This window comes from Perca fluviatilis, chromosome 6 (assembly GCF_010015445.1).
Source record: "Perca fluviatilis chromosome 6, GENO_Pfluv_1.0, whole genome shotgun sequence".
NCBI lineage: Eukaryota > Metazoa > Chordata > Actinopteri > Perciformes > Percidae > Perca > Perca fluviatilis.
The window spans coordinates 21,588,806-21,608,822 of record NC_053117.1 but is presented as its reverse complement, the minus strand read 5'-3'; the positions used below and the strand labels follow the sequence as shown (position 1 = coordinate 21,608,822).

The following is a 20,017-nucleotide window of genomic DNA, read 5'->3' as shown; positions in this document are numbered from 1 at the left end:
GTTTTCTGTCAATTATAAGCATAGAAAGAGTATACTGTTGATAGATCATGCTGTAAGAATACTGTAACATGTTTGATGCTTACTGTACATGCATTACAATTTACATGTACTGTAAATGTAATGGTAAAGCAAAGTATATATTCTCCAGACTTTTTTGGCTAAAAATTTGGTTGATAGAATTGACAGTTGATCTTGTTAGATGTGGATCAACTAATGTGGCAGCCTCTGCCATCGTAAGGCCTCAGTTCTGCCTCCCTCTCTCTGACAAGCAACCATTGGACGGGCCCCATACCCACCTCTCTGGCCTCTCTGTTGGGGCCCATACCCATCTCTCTGGCCTCTCTGTTGGGGCCCATACCCACCTCTCTGGCCTCTCTGCTGGGCCCCATACCCATCTCTCTGGCCTCTCTGTTGGGGCCCCTACCCACCTCTCTGGCCTCTCTGCTGGGCCCCATACCCAACTCTCTGGCCTCTCTGTTGGGGCTCATACCCACCTCTCTGGCCTCTCTGCTGGGCCACTAATTGTGGTTACCACCAGGTGAAATCAATTAGCAATAACAAGTATTCATTATGTGTGGTTACATGAAATTTAGATGTTCATATAAACACATTTTATATAGCTGACGAACCAATTTAAAATTTACCAAATGGTTCAGTGATTAAGAGCAGTTGGATTAAATGTTGGTGAAATGTATTTATGCAAATGAGTATTGTGAGCATTGCATTGTGAAAGACAATTACTTCATATGAAAAGTATTGTCTTTGATGACACACTGATTAGGTGTGGTGAAAAAGTTACTGTAATTCTGTGTACTTTGAACATGTGATTACATGTTTGAAAAAACAGCCATTTTGATGATCTACTTTGAGTTATGAGGTTTTATCACCTACTTGCGATAATAGTACCGCAATAGAAGTACTATAGAGAAGATAGTAAGGCGATAAGAAAAGGTCTTTTTTTTTTTTATATCTGTTTTTTTTGGTTGTTGGTGGTAGTTCTTCTTTCTTGAAATGTCTTGCATCTGCACCGCAGATAAATACTCTACTGGGATTGTAAACCTATAATTAGCTTTTCTAAATACATGTAACTTTGCAGTGTCTACATTCATTTGCATCCTTTTTACCTTCTTGTAGGCCCTTAAAATCCCATCCCCATCCTCATGTTAAAACCTTCTTTTTTTAAGCTATTTAATTCAATCATCTGTTACTGAAGAAAACTGAGAAGCCTCTCACTCTGAAATCCAATTTGATGCCTAAATACAACAGTGGATGAGAGGGAAAAGGAGTGAGGAGGAGAATGAGGAGGACAGAGGAAATTATAAGGCGATATGACAAGGATAGACAGAGGGAGTTGAGGGTGCAGACAAAGCTGAGAGGAGGCTGAGAGAGGATGAGGGTGTTGTGTGGAAGTAAAGAAAAGTCTTAGTTGTACCATGAATAGACATATATCTGCTGTGGCTTCTTAATATGTCAGAGCTGTACTTTTGCTAACTCGTCAGTCAGTCTGAAAACGATTGACAATCTCTTTACGTACATTTCCAATGACTTATTGCAATCTTTTTTTCTGAGCCTCTGCATATGGGCAGAGGATCAGGTGAGCTACCCAGGCACCCAATTTATTGCAATCTTAAACCTTCTCATTGCACATCCCACAATTTCAGAAAATCATACATTATGAGCCAGATTTTTTTTTTGTCATTTAGTGCCACTGTTCTGCAGGTGTCACTGATTGTTACCATGGAAACATGGCTCTTAATTTAGAGTTAGCTTGGGTAGCTAACTTTTGAGGCTTTGAATAAATCTGTCTCAAGATGTGTAACAATCTAACTTGTATTAGATTAATATAATGGATATAACGCATAGCCTAGTACACGTATATTCTTCCTTAACACACACATGCACACACACAATGATGTGATGTGTATTCACTGCTATCCGTCTCCATACACACACACCCTCCCACTCAACATACTCAACATACATTTACTGATATTATCATCTGCATCTAGGCCATTTTTCTTTTTTCTCATTGAGATTTGTCATTTTTCTGTTGCCATGCAGCCTCACTTTCTTCAAATTATTTATTATTTAATATTATTAACCACATTCACCTCAAGTGGTCTTATGACATTTTTAAAGGGCCAATATGTAATTTATTTACTGTAATAAATCCCCAAATGACCCCAATGCATCATCAGATATTAAGGAAACATGCTAAGTTGAAATACTACCTTTTCTGACAACAATGCTAATGCCAGTATTTTCTCCTTTTGAAATTTCCGTTCCGTGATGGAATTTCTGTTTGTGTTTTGGCCTGTGTGTACCCAGTTTGACAGCCAGGTCGGGTTGCCAGATATACCTGTACAAACTTAAACCCAGCGCGCTACAGCTGTAACGTTCGGACAGCCATGAAAGCAGCAAACAAACAAACGGGATCAACAGAGATAGATTCTACCCAGCCTAAAAAAAAACTGGCATGTTTCTAACAGTTGCGTGACCAGAGACGAAACAAATCCCAGGTAAATATTGGAGATGTATTTGAAAGATGGAGACAGCTTGGAGCCCAAAAGGACGCAGAGTTGGCTAATTTCCTCCTGAACAGGTAAGCATTAGCTTCAGGCTAATTTATCACAGCTACAAGAGATGGGCATTTCAACATTTGTATACTCACATTGAATTATATAGCTAGAGTACCTGAGTTGGTTACTTGCAAAAACAATTGAGACATAGCCAGTAAAGTGATCCCGACTGGTCCTGGCTAACGCCGCCATGCTAACCCTGCTAACTGCTAACGTTACCGGAGGACCAGGCAAGCGGGCCATGGCTGTTAACATGTAGCATGTTCAGCGGCCATAGCCGACAAAGGTGAATTATTTTAAGCCAAGAGAGGGGGGCTGTAAATCGGGAGGACCGTGAGTTTGCAGTGTGTTTAGCGATTGTTGCCATCAGGTGGAGAGTACAGCGAGGTTGTTGTGTTTTTAGCGGTTCCTACCGTAATTCTAAGCCGAAAGAGTGTGTCTGTCAGTTGGGTACAGAGCTCCGCTTGAGCACGGGCTTTTATGACTGTCAATATAGCCAGCATCTAACGTTAGCTACTCCACTGTGCTGTGAAGTAGCTAATGTCAGTTTTTTGTTGTCATTGTACCAGACCACCATCCAGAAGGAATAGGAGTTATTTTACAGCTGATTAGTGCCCACTGCTGTGAAAGCCTGATTTACAGTAATGCAGAATTTACTTCCTATAGAAAAGCTATGAATATGTATTATTTTTTCAGAAACAGTGTTAACCATAGTGACCGATAGTACTTTTCTCATGTCGCTCTTTCAGCTGTAAATTCTTTTTCTCTTCTTGTCCTTTTCAAGTAACTTATCGTTACAGGCTTATATTGCTTCAGTTATTGAGAATCTACTCTTCTCAACCCCTATTCACCTCACAAGAAGGTCCTAATGCATCCTCAAGGGCCTTCCATTTGTGCTCCGCTGCCTCGGTAACCATGGAGATTTGTCTAATTCAGCAAACAATAGGGTTAAGTAAGTACACAATCAGAAGAGCATGAATAACAGTAAACCATGTAAACACTTGTTGAATGCCTGCATCAGGACTAGGGATTAGATGTGGTACTTTGATATGCTTTTAAAACTCACATCCTTCCCCTTGTCAACTCAAAAAAAAGAAGGTTGGAGCCATCTTTTAGTAGCTGTTGGTGGAGGGACACCAAATGAGATCCAAATTGATGGAAAGATGGACAGAAGAGCTAGTGGAGGGATGACACGAAGGTAAAGTCGGAACAGAATTGAAAAATTAAACAGCACTTGTTATTCTTCAGGCCCCCGAGGCCATTAGGGGAGCGGCATGCTCCCTAAATTAGAGTAATGAGGATTTTGGTACCCAGCAAGCTACATGAAACAAGGACAGAAGGAGTGTAGGATCAAGACTGAAAAGACATGATTCTTTGAAGGAGAGGGAGAGACAACAAATATCTAATTGCCTCTATAGGTTCAGGAACAGTACTCTGATGAGACTGTGTGCAGAATACATTTTAAACACTCAGGTTGTCAAAGACACAGGGGGGTAAACAGAGCAGGAAGAGGTGGGAGTGGGGTGTCAATGAGAAAGAAGGAAGCGAGAGATTGAAAGAGAGAGAGAAAGAGAAATGTGAATCACACACTGCTGCTCTGATCCCAGCTTGTGTCCATCGCTGTCCCAGCCAGACCCCACCTGGCCTCCAGGGAATTTATCTGTGTTTCTGTGTGTGTGTGTGTGTGTGTGTGTGTGTGTGTGTGTGTGTGTGTGTGTGTGTGTGTGTGTGTGTGTGTGTGTGAGAGAGAAAGAAACTGACAGAGCGTGCATTGGACAGCAAGCCTACGTGCATTGGTGTGTTTTTGTGAGCTTGTGTGTGTACGTGTGTCTGTGTGAGCTCTCCCAGCAGGGGTGAAAGCACATGGGATGAAGGGCACATGTGGCTAAACACACATTTAGTCGTAAAACAGTCGCTCGTTAGAGGCTTTTCTCAGAACCTGCCACAAACAAATGTTATTGAAGGCATTATTTGTCCGAAAAAAACACCAAACACACTCTTGTCTCCTCAATCTTCCACACTCCTGAATGAAACTTGATCCATATGGTTAAAGAAGCATTTTCATGTCTGCCCGGCCTGGACAGGGTTTGCTGGTAGATAATTCAAAAGAGCTGTCCAAAAAACCAATGAGCCGCATCAGAAATGTAATGGGGCCACACGATGGGCAATAAAAAGAAGGATAATGATCACACAAATAAGGAGCCTACAGTTGTGATGTCAGGGGAGATACATAAACACAGATAGCTCGCTCTTTTGCCCTCAGTGGTATATTCACTACACATTAAATATAAAACTACAGCCAGCAGCCAGTTAGCTTAGCTTAGCATAATGACTGAAAACAGGTGACATGGTAACAAATCTGCTAACACCTCTAAAGATCACTAATCAACACGTTATATCTCGCTGTTTGAGTCAGTACAAAAACTGAAGTGTAAACTGCAATTTGCGGTTCTTTGCCAGGACCAGATGCCAGGCAACCAGTGAAGACTCCAGGTAGTTTCTGGTCCCTACCAGGAAATAGACCAGCACATAACTACTAGAATGGTGTTGATCTTCTCATCTAACTCTCAGGAAAGAAGCGAATAAGTGTATTTCTAACAATAACTATTCCTTTATTTTGACACTTGAATTACATGAGCATAAGATCCATCAGTATAAACATCTCCAGTTATCAGTCTGACAAATACATAGATAAATGAGTACATAAGCTAACAATTTCTTGAGTTTGCGTTATCTCCCTAAATTTCTCCCACAGACTGAAGACAAGCAGTTTAGGTAAATGATAACTATAAATTGCCTGTAGTTGTGAACTGTGAATGTGAGTGACATTCACACTCACACATAGACAGGCACACATAGACAGGTAGTCCCTCTAGCCTAACGTGTGCAGGGATAGAGAGCTTTGGTAGTCCATCGCAGAAGATAATGTAAAATGTTTAAAACATATTCAGTGTTAGTAGACTTGAGCATTTTCTTTTCCTGCCACCTTATATTTCTACTGCACTACCGTTCAGAAGGAAATATTCGTTATGGAAATTGTTATGGATTAAGCATTTCAGAAATGCTCCACTATTTGGCAGAAAACTAATGGTAACTATTTTGATTATTGTTTGTTATTTTCAGGAAAAAAAAGCCAAAAAATGGTTCCAGCTCCTCAAATGTGTTTGTTTGCTGCTTTTCCTATTAATTATTTTAATAATTTGAATTCAATTCTAATAGTTTTGTGAATGTGTCACTTTGGGCTCTGGATAATTTTACACATTAATACATCAGTTATAATAATCATAATAATAATATTATATACAGTAATAATATATAACACTCACAAGGGCCATTTTTCTGTATTGATTACTTTTATGTTTAATACTTTAAGTACATGTTCCTGATTATATGTATATGTTTTAATCAATGTAGTGAACAAACCCCTAAACAAAAACTACACATCACCATAGTGCTTTGTTTTTTCTCCCTGAATTTAATTATGCTTGTTGTTTAAATTATTTAACCAGTCTATATAACAAAAAACTGAGAAATTGAAAAAAAAATTCTGTGTACAGTAGCAGAGACCACACAGTACAGTATGAATTTCTGGAAAAGGACATATCGCATCACTCCAAGATGATCCCGTGCCCGAGGTCTTGTAGTGGATTTCAAAGAAAACACTTTTACAATGGTTTAACCTCTGATGTTCCTGTTTAAATTATGTTAATTTGACTAAAAGGATCATTACATTTTGTGGGAAATGTTCTGATGAGAAACATGCCTCTCCGCTGTTCATCACAATTAATGTAGCAGAGCGTCCGTCTGCAAACATTTGTCAGGGTTTCTCCTGTTTAATTTCTCACACTACACCAAGACACGTCTATGTAATTATGTGTCAACGAGCAATTAAAGCATCAATTAAAGTTTGTTAGGCAGAGAGCATATTGTGGAAAACAGTGATTAAGCACAACAGTCACATACATGTTTGTGTAAGCTGATTATCTATCTATCTATATTTTACCATCTCTGTCTTTTCTAATCATCCTTCTAAGTGCCTCTGTGAATCCTTCCGAACTCCAGTTTCAATCAATCTGTTTTCTACCGTTCCTCGACCCATGCTTCCTGCATCCCTCTCCTCTTTCCTGTCCCTTTTGTGCTCTTTGGAGAGCTTGTGGATGACAACTTCATCTCCATCATTCAGATTGTATCTACTCCTCTTCATCCCCCTCTCCTTCTGTTGGAGTAGTGCTACATGACAATCCAACATCCACCAGTTTCAGTTTATTAATACTCACCATTTTCTTCTGTTTTTTTCTGCATCTGTTCCTTACTTAATCTCCATCTATCCACCTTTATCTTTCCTCCCATTCGCGTACTGCTGCAGTAAAAGCAACATTAAAATATAATAAAAAAAATGGATTTCACATTCAGTGTATTCACTATCCTACTTTTTAATGAAACTTTTTTAATTAGATTTGCAAATTCCCACCGTGTAACACAATATACCCAGTACTGAAGAATTAATAAAAAAAAACATTCTATGAAAAGCACATTTACAGATCTTCCGACAAACTCTTTTTCAGATCAGATCTTAATTTTATTTCTGTAAATTTACTTTACCCTTTCAGATGATTATTCCAAGATTGCAATTTTCTAAAAATAAATATAAACTCCATATATCTCAGTTGATACATGAGGTATTTCTGCAGAATTAAATATTAGTATGAACGTCATTTGTCATCTTTTTTGGTTGTTCTCATTGCTTGGCTAAAGATATTTGATTATATTAATATTTTAAGTATTTAACATTTGTAATAGAAGGGGACATTCAACTAACAATTACTGTAATGTTCTGCCAAATGATTTGATGCCAGTGTTTATGTATTGCTGTTTTTAAATTTTGGTTATTTAACCTTTATAATCCTTAAATTTGCATTTATGCACTCTTATTAGCTTCAAATGTGAAAATGTTGCTGACATACTGCATTTGAAAATGCAGAAACACCTGGTGTAAAGTAGTTCAATTAAAGATTTATGATGAATTATATACATGTAGAATTAAGATTTGCCTTGCAAGTACAAAAGTGCAATCCAATTTATCAGTGACATTTATGAGGTTTGTGGTGGAACTGATGGTAAATATGGGCTCAGAACAGTATTATAATATAATAGCATAGGTGAAATGTATGCATGTTAGAAAAGCAAATAAACACAAATAAACCAGTATTTTCTTTTTTACAGTAAACACAGTCCAGCTTCATTGGGCAAGATGTGCAAGAGAAAAAGCGTATTATAAAAGGCAAATTTCCAAATCCCAGTCTCACACTCATCGCTTTCTTCTTATGAAGTTGTGTAATTACTGTGTTATGTTGATTATTTGCATCCCCCCCCCGCACACGCACACAAACACACACACACACACACACACACACACACACACACACACACACACACACACACACACACACACAGACTACGCAACGTGATGTTGGCTTTTCTTTCTGATCCTGAACAACTCTTGTTTTAAGGAAACACTTTTTCTGACAAACATGAAAATGAGCTCGCTTTGATTTAAAACATTTTTTTTTTATCAGGGACACATGGTAACACCGTGCCTAAAAATGTCATGTGTGTCAGCGTCTGATAGCTGATGTCTAATCTTCCCTCAACGTGGGTGTGTTAAATTCACATGTGAAATTACCTCCATGTGACCTTTAGCTTGTGGTGGATTTAATGAAGAGACTGTCATTTGCCGTCTCTGTGACTGCATTCTAGTCTCACACATGCACTTGTTGAAAGTACACACCCATGATACCCTCCGCTTTTCCGGTCTGATCATTTCGGTCACTATTATTGAGCCAGTTACAGACAATCGGTCTGTCAGTCAAAGCAGTCTATCTGACTGGTGGCCTGATGAGACATGCACTTTGGTATACTGCTGAATGAGGAAAAAAAGACACCAGTGACATCCAGTGGCCAAACAATAAAGTGCTTTTACTTGTTGCTGTATTCCTCTGTAGTACGTTTTTGTCCTGTCTATCAAATATGTAGTGACAGATATTTTGCTGTTTTTTCTTTCTTTTTGTCTGTGAAATGAATCTGACGCAGCTTTTGACATAATTAAGAGAAATGACAGGTGGGAAACATTTCAAATATTTCACTACTACAAGTGAAAGTCAGACAAGTAAAAATACAAAGGTATTAGAATTTAGATATACTTAAAGGATCAAAAGTTAAAATACTTATTATGCGAAATGGCCTATTTCAGAAAATTGTATGTCATGTTATTGGCTTATAATTATTAGTGCAGTAATTTTTACATGATTTTTGCAGCTGGTAAAGGTGGTGCTAATTTTAATTACTTTATATACTGCTGGGTACCTTGTGAATTTCCCACTGGGGATCAATGTTCATCAATAAATAAAGTTTTATCTTAATCTGTAATAATCCATAATCATTTTTATTTTTTTTATTTTGTATTCTTAATCTGAATCTGCATTTGTGCATAGTAAGATAAATACTACTATTAGATACCCCATCAACTGAATGACTAAGAGTCTTCATAAACCAACCAATACTAAAAAAATGTTTTGGTGTTTTTTCTGACAAATTATGCCTTCAGTAACATCCGTTTGTGGCAGGTTCTGAGAAAAGCCTTTGATGAGCAGCTGTTTTTTTGACTAAATGTGTGTTTAGCCACATGTGCCCTTCATCCCATGTGCTTTCACCCCTGCTGGGAGAGCTCACACAGACACACACAAGCTCACGAAAACACACCAATGCACATAGGCTTGCTGACAAATGCACGCTCTTTCTGTCAGTCTTTTTTTTTTTTTTTTTTTTTTTCACACACACACACGACGCGACGCACGCACACACACACACACACACACACACACACACACACAGACACACACACACACACACACACGACACCACACACGTCACATTAATGTGACATAATTATTGTTTAAAACCAGTGCGGGACAACTTTATTGAAAATGTATTATATGAACAGTAAACATTACAGATAAAAAATTAACAAATAATCACAGGGTTCACTACCATTGAAGTGTGTTTTTTGCTCACAGTGATTTAAAGCACCAGGCTGCAGTTGAAGTGTGTGAGGGGCGTCAGTGTGCAGCAGTGTTGCAGGCTGCTCTGGTTGAATCCTTCTCCGATCGTCATGTTCAACAGCTCATACACCGTCACACTGCAAATAAGACGCACACACACACACACACACACACTGAATTACAGTGTCTCTCTTCTTCATCAGCTGTATTCATTCTAAAAAAGCTGTTTGTGATGTATTTATAACTGCACTTAGATAAAAAATATATATGCAGTTAAAATACACAGCATAACAGCAAATATATGTTAATTGGGAAAAAGTCATTACAGACACACACAGACACACACACACACACACACACACACACACCTGTTATACAGTTGTGTACAGCAGGTGACCAGTTGTGAGCTGCTGGTCACATTGGTGAACTCGGTGCTCAGGAAATGTGAGCACTGAAGATCAGGGATGTACAACATGCCTAGAAACCCACAGAGCAATGTCATCATAAGAATTATAAAAACGCTTGAGTGAGGGTCTAATCGCGTTTCTCTTGCTCCTAGTCTTTTGATGTTGAGTAAGAAATTCAGTTCCAATATTTGTTTTCCTCCTTTATATTACAGCTGCACAACCTACTGAGGCTGCAGTAACATTTCATTCAAATACAGTAAAATGAGTAAAGCACTTAAAATTCAACTTCATTTTCATGGGAGGAATTAAGAGTAGCACTAAATAACACAAAAATAAAGTTATAAACTGGCACTATGACAGAAAGAGGCAGAGAAGAGGAATAGTCACCTGCAATACAAGCCGTCATGAAACAGGAGACGCTGCCTGCAATCAGAGATCTGAAGGCACAACTGGAGATGTCAGCCCGTCTATCTGGAGCCAAGGACGCTGGAAACAGAACAACTATGTGTTAACAAAACAAGAAGTGCAAACAAAACTTTAACAGCAACAGGTACGTACAAAAGAACAATTTATTCATTCTTCAGTATACAATCACCAGCAACTTTTTTTAAACTTTAGTTTTCTTGTTTGTCTGTTTTTATTTTTCAGCTCAGGTGGCACTCACACAGTGCTCCAATTGACATCCCCAGCGAAGCAAGGTTGGAAAATCCACACAAAGCGTAGGTTGCAATTGTTTCAGAGTGGACCTAAAGGAAATAACAATTTGATAAAATTGTTATGTGAAAAAAATATCCACACAGATTTTAATGCCTGTATAAAATTATACTCATCACTACATATATTTCCTACATCATATGTAGCTTTTGAAAGATTCTTAAAGCCTTAATGCATTTTAAAGTAAACACTGTTTGTCTATCGCCATCGAGACATTTATTAGAGAAATACAATTATCTAATGACACCGTGTATAATAATATTGACTTTAAGCCCTTTCACACTGGCTTTTATTTCCCACAGGCCCAACAATGTACCACATAATGCTCTGTTAGTAGATCTATGCATCTATGCTAATGGTAAAAGAAAAAAAAAGACAATGACAATCTATACAAAAACAAGAGTGAGAACACAAGCTATGATAAGTGAGACTCACAGAAATATACTGCTTTATGTTGTCCACATATTCTGGCCCTCCTGCTTTCCGCCTCGAAATGAACTCTGACAACTTTTGATAGGCTACAAACTCATTGATAATTGTCTTCGTGCCAATCAGTTCAGCAACGATGAAACTGTCCTCCCAGGAAACACCCATGATCAAGGAGAGAGGCATGAACATGTAAGAGCAGATGAGCTAAAGGAGAGACAGAAAGAAGCAAAGAGTGAGTGCATGCATGCAGGTCGATGTTTGAATGTATTTACAGTAAGTATATGTCGGAGAGTTGGTGTGTTTGAGTGTCAGGTTGTGGTTGTCACCGAAAAGCTGAGCTGCGGACAGTCCAACATCTCGCCCAACCAGGAGAAAGCTGCATCCAAAAAGGCCAACAGTGCGAGGAAGGCAATAAGGTTGACAACTATGTTGGCCACTAAACCCACAGCACAAGATGCACCTTGGGATGCCGCCTCCAACACATTCTTACTCTCTCTGAGGGAACATAGGCAACATTTGAATGGTTATATAACACTTAATCCACTGAACAGCAGTGTCATCAGCATACTGGTGTTGTGCAGGTATTGACTTTTTCATTTTCCAACGTGGCTTTACATGTGATGTGTTTACAATTACACTCCTACTATTCAAATTCTGTTCTCCCATTCTAAATGCATTGTAGGGTCTGAACCGAATGTCATTTCTTTTTTTCTTTTTCTTTTTTACATTCAAAGCTTCTACTGAGGTTTTCCAATGAAGCTTTAAATGTCAGTCGTGATATTTCATGAGGTCCCTTTCGACTAGCTTAATATTTAACTCATCGTAAAACACACTCCAGTTTAACTCGACAGAAACAAAATAAAACTCACCAAAACAGTTTTGGCTAGTCTTTCCACTGTTCCAACAATCACCTACTCTGGTTTGGTTGAAATAAACCCTTAATTCACAGAGTTAATGTGAAAATATGGTGGCTCTACATGCTGTCTCTCTCTGCCGTTGCTGGCCTCTTTGTGAGAGCTGAGTGAGAGCAGCTACTCCGAGCAGCTAGTTCTTTGGTTCCTATGTAAATTAGATAAATAAAATGACCAAAAACGCCCCAAAAAACCCAACTGGTGATGTAATCAGCCAATCACAAATATATTTGTCCAATCCCCCAACTCTAGCGCAGCATTCAAATGTTGATTTACAATTTGAATGTCATCGTCATGAATGAAGCTTCGAAGCTTTAAACTATTCAGTACAGCCCATAGACTGTAAAAATAATGGAACCAAATGTGATGTTTTTTTTATTAGAGCCAGTGTTGTTTATGGTTGCAGTAGTGCTAAGCTAAGTTTAATGCTAAAGGGGAAAGTTGCAGATTTTTTACCCTTTTAAGGCGAGTCTTCCACTGGAGATTTACCGGCGGGTACTGCATGTATGGCAGTACAGAAAATCTGCAAACTTGCTATCAAAAGTTACTTGCTAACACTAGCAGTTTTAACTAGCTTGGTTGGCATGACACTGAACAAGACATTTTTAGGTGACCAAATCTTCCAATTAACTTTGATGAAGTTTCAAAAGTCAAAGTTTAATACGAAAACGAGTTTGCAGCTATTTTAATGTACACAGTGCTAAGGATAAGCATTGCTAAGCCTCTGTCATGATTGACAGGTTGGCATGAAGCCATGCCCCTAAAGCATCCCTGCTGTATTGTCTATTTAAAAATAAATGGGACCATAATTTATTAAATGAACATCATGCTGTATTAAAGAAGACTTGAAAATAGCGATTGAGACCATAAACTCATTATGAAAATGCTTATTGAGGTAATAAATCAAGTGAGAAGTGGGGTCTTCTTCTTTTTGCCACCAGTAGACTCGCCCCCTGCTGGAAATTAGATACAATGCAGGTTTAAGGCACCGTCACATTTGCTTCACTTTTTAGACCCAGAACTAGAACTAGAATAGCGATAATTCTTATACAAATTCAAATGTCGAAGGCATCCAAGCTCTAAGATTGACCAAAGGTCAGATAGTCAGAGAGGATTAAGACATAGAGGAATGAATGAACAGCTATAGGTACTGATCAAAGGATGAATGGAATTTAAGAAAGGATGAAAGATGCTTGAATAAAACTCTTGCAACATTTTTTCACCACTTTGTATTGTACTGTATTATTACAGTTGTACTGTCCTCTCCTACCCATGGTCGATTTTGATGTCATGACTGGCTGTTGCACTGGCGGTCTCTGTTTCAGGCCAGAACATCTTGGCGATCGCCAGGGAGGCTGGAGCGGACATCAGTGATGCTGTCAACAAGTGTGTTGCCTCAACCTCAAAAGAGAGGCACATAGAACAAGACACAGCTAGTGGTCAATCATTCATATTTTGACAGAGCAGTTAAAGTTCTATGTACAGGTAAGCGTCAAGGTCAGTCAAGAGTCTGTTATGTTTTGAAGTTGACACTACTTAATCCCGCCATGTATTTTTAACAGGAATGGAAAAGGCTTCCAGGCTGTATTTTAAAAAGTATTCCTAAAATTATATCATCAATTATTCATGAGATCAAGCCAGTAACTGAACTTTCAGCTTAGATAATCCCCCCTGTATCCGCCTCCTCACCCCAAAGGAGATATAGGCTCCCAAAATGGTACCAGAGACGCTGGCAAAACCTCCTGTCATCACAGCATGGATCTCAGAGCGAGTTAGCCCACTGATGTATGGACGAATCAAGAGAGGTGAATCTGTCTGAAAAAAGGAAGGTCAAAGGCTTGGTTGATTTTGGACTAGTAGATTTATGTAAATGTACTGATAAATGTATCAGTGATTTGCTTGACGTTTATGTTTATTGTTTAAACTGTTGTTTACATGTCCCAAAAATATATTTCCAGCTGCAGCCATCGATTCTGCTGGAGATGTTCCCATGGTAACCTGCATTATGAATCCAATCTGAGAAAAAAATCATAGAAAATCATCAAAGGGAAATAACTGAACTGTAGAAAATTACAGTGTAAAATATAAATATTAAAAACAAAAAATCATGGTCCTCATTGTGTCATTATGTGCATTTCCAGTTACGTTGAGCAGTCATTATTTGTCTTTTATTCCTTAAACTGTATTTCTTATATGAAAGAGTCTTTAAATATAAATGGTTTAAAATAATTGATTTGCCATCAAATATTTCTCTCTGTCTATGCACTTTATCCTCCCACTTACTCACCTTGTAAATGAGCCAGGGCATGAAGCCAATGTAGTAGAGGATGGAGATGATGGAGCTTAAAAAAACCAATATAGGCATCACCTGCCGAGAGTGCACAATTATTATCATCATCATCTTCACCACCATCATCATCATCAGTATTACTGAGTATGTTTACATGCACATTAGATTTTGAGTCTCATCTTGGTTTTGATCATGTTCATAATATTTTGTATCCAGATAATATTGTATCCAGATATTTTTGTTTTACTGACTAAAGACTAAAACTGGTGTCTGAAACAAGCACATGATATTTACATGCCCAAACACATAACCTGGATATTCCAGAAACCGATCATAAGTAGATACTGTCTGTGAAAACACAAATGTTTGTTCTCATTCTTGCCACTTTTATCATTTTTCATCATTCGCATGTGTGTGTGTGTATGTGTGTGTGTGTGTGTGTGTGTGTGTGTGTGTGTGTGTGTGTGTGCATCATACTTGTGTGTGTCATACCTGGAAGACGAAGTTGTGGTCTCTGTAACTGGCACCAAACACAAACTTAGACCCAATATCTGTGAATGACAAAAATCTCTAAATGGAAGAGATTTTGAATTGTTAGTAACAGAAACAGAAAACTTTTGATTGTATATTTTTTACAGATGCAGCAGGAATGTCTGTGAATGGTGTAACTGGAAAATCCCCAAATTTACCATAAACAAAAGTAGACTTTGATGCTGGCAAAGCAAGAAAAACCAAAAGGACACATGGAAAGGAAACAAGGAAACAAAATAGGGAAACAAAGGAATAAAACAAGAAAAGAAAAGAATAAAGACATACAAGGAAACAATTAAGGACACAAGGAAACAAAAGAAGGAAACAAGAAAACAAAAGGACAATTCACTGAAAAAAAATCTATGTTTGTGTGTGTGTGTGTGTACCTCTACTTGTTTTCCGACCCATTCCAGTCCACCTAAGCCAAATGTGGTCCTGAGGATCAGCAGACCAAAGACAAACTGTAGCCCGATCCCGCACAGCAAAGTTTGCCAACACCACTGCAACACACATGCAAAACGTATACATACATGCATGATCAAAAAGTGTGTGTGTGTGCATGTGCCTCCCTTACCCTGAATGGGTGTTTGGAGAACAGCAGCATTAAGAAGATGAGGAGCAGCAAACCAAAGAAAGACACAAGCTGTCTAGTCCCTTGCTGGGCTATGTCCAGTGCCAGCCAGCACACCAGGGCCATCAGCAGTAACACGTACGTTATCCTGGAGAGACAGAGAGTGACAGACAAGGGAGGCAAGTGCAGGAAGCCAGATAAATGTCTGTCAATCAACAACATTTTAAAGATGGTACCAGTTAGTAAATGACTCCTTGTAGCAGCTTTTGCAGTATTTTAGTGTATTACAGTAACACTTGAGTCAAGGAGATTAAACCATTTATATCAACCAGTGTTAATAAAGTTATGTTTAGTTGGAAAAGAGCGGTTCATAAGGAGACCAATAAAAAACCCAAATGGCTACAAAAAGAGTCCCATAAACATTTATGTAACCCTTTCTTTTTGAAATTATAAGCTGTAAACATACCACTGGCATATAATCACCTTGATAGGCAAACATGTTAGGAAAAAGGAACCTGTACACATATCCTGCAGACATACAGCAATTGTCATTTATTTGAAGTTGTATTGTTTTGGCCCCCTGACAAAAATAAATCCAACATGTTTGGGTCTCCACCAGCTCTTTACATCTGACTCTTTACTTGCTAAATGCTCCAATATGTTCATCCGCTAGTGGACAACTTTGTCTGCAGTTTGGTGCTGGGCAGGTAGTGTACAGTGGGTCTTTAGAGTCTTTTCGCTGCTGCGGTTGAAAACTACACTGGAAGTTGATGAAATGAAACCAATGAGCTGAAAGATGATATAAATCTTCGTAGAGGGGAACCGCAGAGTCAAGTAATAATTCTTTGTGGGTTCATCACTACGACCGATCCATTATCACATTGAAATAGTCATGTGATCCAAAGTTAATATAAATAAATTAATATATTGATTAAACATAGCTGATTTAAAGTACTTTTCCTTGTTTATTCGACTGCAACTTTATTAAATAAATAATGAATAGATAAAATAAGAATGAAAGTATAAAAAATGAATATACCAAACTATGAAACAGCAGCAGCTCAAGCCAAAGAAAGAAACAAGTCTACCGTCCTAAAATGTGGAAGATTAAGACCCACCAGATACAGCGCCAGATAAGCTGCCATTTTAGATAAATTCAGATTCAGCCTTTAATAGCTACAGGAATAAGAGACAGTCGAGTGCAGCACATAGTTGTTTCAAGCACCCTGTAGAGGCGGCCTGAAGGAAGATCAAACTCCTTAAGGTGGGTGAAAGTTAAGAATCTTTAACCCCATTACTTACATGTTTATTTAAATTGATTATATTCTCTATATATTGTCATAACCTTTGTTATAGTCTATATTGCCTCTGCTTCACATTTCTACTGAGCTGAGTGCCCTTGAGCTAGTGCAATTACTTTACTTTATGTGCACTGCAGCACACAGCAGATCTTCTCACACTTTGCCCTAAACTGCTCTTGTTTCCTTCATCCTGCACCGTTTGACTTCAGTGCTCATGCTGATGTAACATAAAATCATTTCCTCAGTCTGAGGACATTGTTGTTGCCAGGAGACAACGTGTCTGAACTGTCTTGCACATTACATACATATTATTACAGCTACTAAGAAGGATTTTTAGTATACTGACTCTACAATGACTTTGTTGATGACATCTTTTGCTGTGACATTAAGACCAGTACTCTGTCCGTCTTTTGAAAAAGAAGGTGCACACCAGGGTAGTAAAAACTGAAACAAAACATTTCTCACCATCTGATCCAAAACCAGTTTCTGCTGAGAAGGTCTCTGATAGGAGAGAGTTCCTCCCACACCCGGTCGCCATAGCGTTCCATCATCCAATCCCAGACCAGGAAGAATATGGTAACCAAGGTGATGACCTGCAGCACGACAGCCCGGTTGAAGTTCAGGACACATGCCGCTATCACTATGGCAACCAAGCCTGAAACAAATGTAGTAATAATATGAATTACACCCCACAGAGCTGACATTGTTTTCTTTTATCAAATGAATTCAAATCCTTTCATTTATTTGCTGCTTTACTTCCTCCAGTTAAAAAGACAGCACAGCAGGAATTTTAGTTAATGTGTGTTCTAAAATTAATGGTGTGTGACACAGAGATCAACTAACGTTACACATTAAAATACAATCTGAATCATCTGGGAATCTGATGATGATAGCACTTTTAAAATATTATGTAAAACAAATGCAACAAGGTTTGATTTTAACCATGATGTCTGAAGTCTTGTGAACATGTAGAAGCATTATTTCACGTTTCAACTCCTTCATTTCAATTCTTTTTTTATCGTTTGTTTTCTTGTCATAAAATGATATGCATGTTTTGATTTGTAAACTTAATTGCTCTCTGACTTAAATTCCTCCAGTTAAAAACAAAGCAAGAAGTGGAGTTAATGTGTGCTCTAAAATTACTGGTGTGTGACACAGCAATCAAATGCACAGTAGAAAACTAAACGCATCCTAAAAAGACAAATCTGATTCACCGTTGACACATGATGATGAACTTTCAAAATACATGTAAAACAAATACAACAAGGTTTGATTTTATCCATGAAGTCTGAAGTCTTGTGAATGCATAGAAGCATCATTTCACATTTCAGTTCATTTTTTTAATCTTTTGTCTTCAAGTGATACTTGTGTTTTAATCTGTAAATGTGAATGCCCTCTGTCTTACAAATACTGACTTGAACTGAACTGAAGTAAGATGTGAATGCAACCTTTCATTGAATTTCATTGCATTACAATTTTAGTGAACAGCAGAAAATATAAGCCTGAGAATGGTGCAATTTCATATTGAAAAGGACAGGGTCAGTAGTTGAGGTATCCAAAAACATTTCATATTAAAATATCGATGAAATTAGTTTCATTGGCTGAGCCAGTGGTCTGCAAAATCAACTTTGGCCCATCACAAATTTGAGTTTTAATAGGATGTGTTATGTTAAGTATTTTTGGAAAATAATATATATCTCAAAATTATCAGTAAAAAGGACACATGGGTCATTATGAGAAATAGTTGAGCCACTTCTTTGGCTGCCTTTGCAAATAAGAACATGATGACTTGCCTGAATAAATAAAGGTGAAATAAAATAAAAACGACATAACAACAGGTTGTATAAGTCATAGCCTGTGGTATTTTCTGTTATTATCTTTGGATGAATACAGTACCTCTAATTGTTGTCCAAATTGAAATAAAAGCTAGCAAATTGACAAGACATTGTGTGCTTGTGTCCATGTAGTCTGGAGAGCACCGCAACAAACATACACATACTCCAACCATGGCTTGATTTTTCCATTAACAATCATAGCAATTGTGCAGTAAATTGCCCTAAACAGAAAGAAAAAAAAATCTCTGCAATACACACACACTCATGTCAATATGCTCCGAGGCACAGAGAGCATGTAGTTCCATTCCAATCAGCCCAGCTAGTTTGCTAAGTTAAACAGCCCTTTACAAGTCTTCATGAGGACTGGAAGTCCTAAAGCAAGATTAGAAATTGATTTTGCAGTATACTTAGATTTAATCCTATGTGGCTGCAAAGTAAGAAATACCAAACAAAGAAAATCAATTGTACAGAACAGGGGACACACTCTGATAAAATCTCAACATTAATGAGAGACTCTTTCATGCTGCAAACTTAAGAAGAAAGACTTGATATTAAAAACAAATGTAGATTAGAGTCTTGAGTTACACAACAGATGCTAACTAAGATATTTTACCTGCTGCTAAAACAAGGTATATAATCCGATGGATCTGGTCTTTGTGCTCTGCCAAATAGCCCTGGAATGCCTCCATTTTCCTTTCAGGGAAGCTAGGCACACAGAAAGGAGAAAGATAAGGGGGAAGATAAGGAGAGAGGACATAAATGTTACATCACAGAGACAAGAGAAAGGCTGGTGATTTAGGAGAAAATGAAAAAAATCGTGTGTTTGGCAAAAACAAAAACGCAACCTTTTGTTGTGTTGATCTGTCTTTATGTGTGCATCGTCTGTGACTTCAGGAGCACTGTCCACATCGATATATATCTGCTCCTGCAAAACACAAACACACACACACACACACACACAGACACACACACACACACACACACGGCTTGAGGATGAATAATATTAGGAATATGCTTACACAAGGTGGCTTGTGTCATGATACATATTTACTTAAAACCTAACGGCAAACTGGTTGGAGAGCTTCTTCTCTTGTGCAAAATGAGCACATGTGTCTCTGTAATACAGTTAAGTTTTGTTTATATTAAATTACCTATTGCTGCATAGGTTCTCAAATGTATCCAATCATTTTACAGTAAACAGTATTATTCAAAACATGCTTGAGAAACAAGTCTACCTCTGATTTAAAGGCGTTGTTGTCTTCCCCCCTTTTTCGACTCTTCTTCTTTATCCCATCCAGCTCCATTCTCTTGCTGTTCATGTATTTTCTAAAAATCACCAGACTTACTGGGAGCCTTTATTTAAAGCACACCTGTCCTTTTCCCTGCCCATC

At 38.1% G+C, this 20,017-nt stretch overlaps 1 protein-coding gene across 5 annotated transcripts; it reads right to left on the bottom strand.

The window, feature by feature from the left end:
- Positions 1–9,533: 9,533 nt before the first annotated feature.
- On the bottom strand, positions 9,534–19,947 carry LOC120560787 (solute carrier family 28 member 3-like). 5 transcript variants are annotated; one of them, XM_039803635.1, is made up of 17 exons: positions 19,862–19,947; positions 19,472–19,551; positions 19,240–19,331; positions 17,257–17,446; positions 15,494–15,638; positions 15,306–15,419; positions 14,881–14,958; positions 14,386–14,466; positions 14,034–14,114; positions 13,788–13,913; positions 13,369–13,499; positions 11,514–11,682; positions 11,194–11,391; positions 10,709–10,790; positions 10,432–10,530; positions 10,006–10,114; positions 9,534–9,774 (listed from the first exon to the last, which is right to left on the bottom strand). In XM_039803635.1, the coding sequence occupies exons 1-17, from the start codon at positions 19,943–19,945 to the stop codon at positions 9,657–9,659; spliced, it is 1,977 nt and encodes a 658-aa protein (XP_039659569.1). In that variant the 5' UTR covers positions 19,946–19,947; the 3' UTR covers positions 9,534–9,656. The 5 variants fall into 5 exon arrangements, 4 of the variants coding, with proteins under 4 accessions (XP_039659569.1, XP_039659572.1, XP_039659570.1 ...); XM_039803638.1 differs by lacking the exon at positions 10,006–10,114 and having other exon boundaries at positions 9,670–9,774; XM_039803636.1 differs by lacking the exons at positions 9,534–9,774; positions 10,006–10,114 and adding an exon at positions 9,789–9,881.
- Between the last annotated feature and the right edge of the window lie 70 nt (positions 19,948–20,017).

Coding starts and splice junctions, on each gene's coding strand:
- LOC120560787 (XM_039803635.1), bottom strand. CDS start 19,945: ATGAACAGCAAGAGAATGGAGCTGGATGGGATAAAGAAGAAGAGTCGA. Junction 19,332..19,471: donor ACAGATCAACACAACAAAAG/GTTGCGTTTTTG, acceptor CTGTGTGCCTAG/CTTCCCTGAAAGGAAAATGG. Junction 15,420..15,493: donor TCTCCAAACACCCATTCAGG/GTAAGGGAGGCA, acceptor TGTGTGTTGCAG/TGGTGTTGGCAAACTTTGCT.